Source organism: Gossypium raimondii, chromosome 8 (genome assembly GCF_025698545.1).
Source record: "Gossypium raimondii isolate GPD5lz chromosome 8, ASM2569854v1, whole genome shotgun sequence".
In the NCBI taxonomy this organism is placed as follows: Eukaryota; Viridiplantae; Streptophyta; class Magnoliopsida; order Malvales; family Malvaceae; genus Gossypium; species Gossypium raimondii.
In genome coordinates this window covers 37,789,978-37,794,020 of record NC_068572.1, presented here as the reverse complement: position 1 = coordinate 37,794,020, position 4,043 = coordinate 37,789,978, and the positions used below count along the sequence as shown (strand labels likewise).

Here is a 4,043-nt window from a genome sequence, read left to right as displayed (position 1 = left end):
CAGTCACGTCGCCGTCCCCCACTTGCGCCGTCACCTGCAAGACACGGAAACAACAGAGATGCAAGAAAATAGCAAAAATAACATGTAATTTAGGTTATAAAAAGCCGAATGTATTCATCAAAAGGGGTGGGAGTTTCTATTTTTTTTTACGAATATTCCCAGAAAATAAAAAAGCAAAGAGCATTTAAGGTGATTTTTTGTTTTTTTTCAGTTTAAGATCTATTTTCGTTTTTATTTTTCTGTTTTTCTGTTTTTTCTTCCTTATTTTTATAAACAAAAACAACTAGAAAAGGAGGTAGGGAAGATTTTACCTGAAACGCCGTTCGATTGCACCGTCGGGAGTTTGCTCATCACCGAAATTGGCCCTAAAGGTTGAGTTTGGGAGTCCTTTCTCTCGGCCTTTGGGCCAAACAAATCTAGCCTTCGATCGGGTCTTAAACTGAGGGGCTGAAACGCCCTCTTGTGCAATGCTGGCCACCGTCCACGGTGGCGCTATGGTGACCTAAAGGCCGGATGTTTGAGAGAAAATGGGAGGTTTTTTTATTTTTTTAGGGAAGACGGCTGAAATGAGAATTTTAAAAATTTTTGGGCTTAAATAGCCCCATAAAACTGCGCTATTTTGAAACTAGGGTTCAGGTGCCAAAACGACACCGTTTTGTCCCTGACCCGCGCGGTGACCCGACCCTGGGGGGAGGATCCGCGTGTTTCTTAAAAAAGGGTATTTGTGCACGCAGTCCCTCCGATTTTGCAAGGTGTTGCAATTTGGCCTTTTTTTTCTTTCTTTTCTTTTATTTTTATCTAGCTGCATAATTTTATTTTTGTTCCATTCTAGTCCATTTCAGCGCCGCGTTTGGGGGGATTTGGTAAATTACCTTTTTGGTCCCCCTCCTTTCATGCGCGTCACGATTTAATCTATTTCTTTGTTTTTCACTTTTTGATTTCGCCCCTAGGATTTGTTTTTTTTTTAAATTTAATCCTCCTTTCACTACACCAAAACAGGCTTTTAGCGGAGCTTTTTTAGGCCTTTAGCGGCGTCTTATAGTGCCGCTAAAAATATTTGCGGCGCTTTGAGAAGCGCCACCAAAAATGCCACTAATGACAGCGTCACTAACTTTAGCGGCATTTTTTTGAAATAAACGCCGCTATAGGTCAGGACCTTTAGCGGCGCTTTTCCCACAAACACCGCTATAGATCAAGACCTTTAGCGTCGCTTTTCCCACAAACGCCGCTATAGCTCAAGACCTTTAGCGACGTTTTTCCCACAAACGCTGCTATAGATCATGGCTTTTAGCGGCACTTTTTTCACAAACACCGCTATAGCTCAAGACCTTTAGCGACGCTTTGATTACAAACGCCGCTAAAAGTACCGTTCTTTGGCGGCGTTTATAAAATAACGCCACTAAGTTTTAAAAAAATTAAAAATATTAAATATTAAAATAAAACATTATTAATATAAAAAATTAATTAGTATTAAATATATACTTTTAGTCAAAAAGATAATATTTAATCATATAATAAATTAATTTTTTTAGTCAAATATTGAAAAATCATGTTAATATTTAAATAGCAAAATTACTAGTTCAAATAGTGCAACTAATTGATTGCAAAAAAAAAATGCACAAGTTCAAAATGTACAGTAATAAACTTGAAAATTTATAGACTGAAATGGGTTTACTACATCCACTGTTTACTACATGAGTTTATTGCTTCTATAAACTGAAATTAGACATTGTTGAGGAAATATAACACATTCTGATAAAGAACAAGCTAATGGATATTTTACTTCTGAGTAGTGACTTAATTGATTTAATTCACTCACTGCTACTGAAGGTGGTCTCTCCTCTTCAACAGGTCTTTCATGCAAGAACCTACCTCTGAGTAGTGACTGCAAAATTAAGATAAGAGTGCTACTAGTTTAGCATGGCAACATGTGAAATCAAAAGGATTTTCATAGAGCAAAACCATATATATATATTAACATCAATCATCAAAACATGTGATCACACAACAGTCCAGAAGTGATTTGTAAAAGCAATGTTAATAACTTCTTTCTCTCAGCTGAACATTAGAAGAGTTACACTCAAAGGAAAATATCCATTCAACATAGAATTTTTAAGCCAAACTAACCTTGCTAAAGTTTGTGAAGTCCCTTTCAAAGTAGACTTGGTTTCTGAGGATAAGTGCCAAGAAAGAGTATTTGATGCAGGAGTATCTATACTTGAAAAACATTTAATCAGTACCATGATGTTTACCTTCTTCCTTTAAGAAATTATATCACAACAATGTAGAAAACAACTAACATAGAAGAGTTCCTACTCGCTAAGAAACACTATACCTGAAGGCTGAAGACAAGATTTAGCATGGAGATAATTTTGCCTAGGATCTGTCTGTAACTGGGGACTAAAATGTACCTTCTTGCTAACAAAATCTGGCTTAGAAAAAATTGCAATAGAAGAGAGGCAAAGAAACAGGACAAAAAGGAAATGGAAATGAGAAAACATACAAAACTTCAACCAACTAATTAGTTTCCAGGAAAAAAAGAAGGCCTCTATCAACTACTCTTACTCGGTAAAATGTAGTGCTTGTGATGTCTTGAGATAAATGCCAACAACTGCTGCTGCCTGATACCTTCTTTATCCGTGTATGTTTGGCATGTAAAAAGTTTTTGAAATTAAAAAGCCTAAATTAGCTAAGGCTCTCCATTCAATAAATTTCTTGTACTAGCTTATTAAACCAGAGAAGTACAAAGAGCATTATGGTACTGCTTGCATGAACATGAAAAACAAGTTGCCATGACAAAATGAAAACACGAGTATAGGTCTTAAAAAAATAATAAGATAAATAAATAAATATATTATAGTAAACATTATTTTTATATTTTGGATAAGCTAGAATATATAATATAAAAAATACAAATGCTATAATAATATTGGATGCGCATTACTTATCTTTTGAGTTGTTAACTATGAATTATCTTGTAATTTAGAATTTAACAGTAAGTAAAATCAAAAGGTTCATAATTCATAAATATAATAATTTTTAATAGTAAAATAAATAAAAACTAAATCTTATATGCCAATTTTAAGCTTTTTGACTCTATATTTTACTATTGTTCATAGATTTTATTTTTAATATTTCAAAAGAAAGTTATATTTTGATAATGAAAACTATTGCTAATGTATTAAATAATAAAAGTATTATTAAATATAATATAATATTAAAATAATAATATAGTAAACATTAAACATATTTTGACTAGGCCAGAAAAGAATAAGATACCATTCTAACATCTAATAGTGTTCCATCGATTATCTAATTCTCAATCAGTCACCACATAACAGCATTACGTGAACCTACACTTGCTGCTGCAAAATATATATTCAACCCAAACCATGAAGTAATTAAACAATGTCAAAAAGGAAGTTCATATTTACAAAGCTAAAGGCACAGTCAGGCAAATACTACCAGGAGAATAAATACAAGTATGCCGCCAGAAGTTTCTCAATTAAACACAGCAATTTCATATAGGCAACGACAAATGCATAACATAACAGATTAAAACCGTATAAAAGGACAAAATAATAGTTTAGCAAGTTGTGTATAATGTATTAAGTTATGTAAGTTGTAAGTTATGTATAATATTAATTAATTAAGTTATGTAAGTTATGTATAATATTAATGTAAGTTATGTATTATGTAAGTTATTTAAGTTACGTAAGTTGTGTATTATGTGAGTTATGCAATTTATGTAGGCTATATATTATGTAAGTTATTATGTAAGTTATGCAAGTTTATATATAAGTTTCTATATAAGTTATGTAAGTTATTATGTAAGTTATGTATTATGTAAGTTTATATATAAGTTATGATATGATTGATAAATTTGAGTTATCCAACCCAACAAGCTAAGCACAACAACGCGGCCAAAGACCCAGCTTTCTTATCCAAAAGTACATAAAGCAAGCATAGGAAAACAATATCAAAAGTAGATCCATAATTCAGAACCAAAGCATAATTCAGAACGTAACTGCTAATCAAATGTT

At 32.6% G+C, this 4,043-nt stretch overlaps 1 protein-coding gene across 2 annotated transcripts; it reads right to left on the bottom strand.

The window, feature by feature from the left end:
* Positions 1 to 1,640: 1,640 nt before the first annotated feature.
* Positions 1,641 to 3,035, bottom strand: LOC128032070 (protein ABIL1-like). Of its 2 annotated transcripts, XR_008188202.1 has the most exons (4): positions 2,566 to 3,031; positions 2,336 to 2,428; positions 2,128 to 2,212; positions 1,641 to 1,885 (listed from the first exon to the last, which is right to left on the bottom strand). XR_008188202.1 is itself a non-coding variant. In XM_052620352.1 (3 exons), the coding sequence occupies exons 1-3, from the start codon at positions 2,499 to 2,501 to the stop codon at positions 1,822 to 1,824; spliced, it is 315 nt and encodes a 104-aa protein (XP_052476312.1). In that variant the 5' UTR covers positions 2,502 to 3,035; the 3' UTR covers positions 1,641 to 1,821. The 2 variants fall into 2 exon arrangements, 1 of the variants encoding a protein (XP_052476312.1); XM_052620352.1 differs by having other exon boundaries at positions 2,336 to 3,035.
* Positions 3,036 to 4,043: the final 1,008 nt, after the last annotated feature.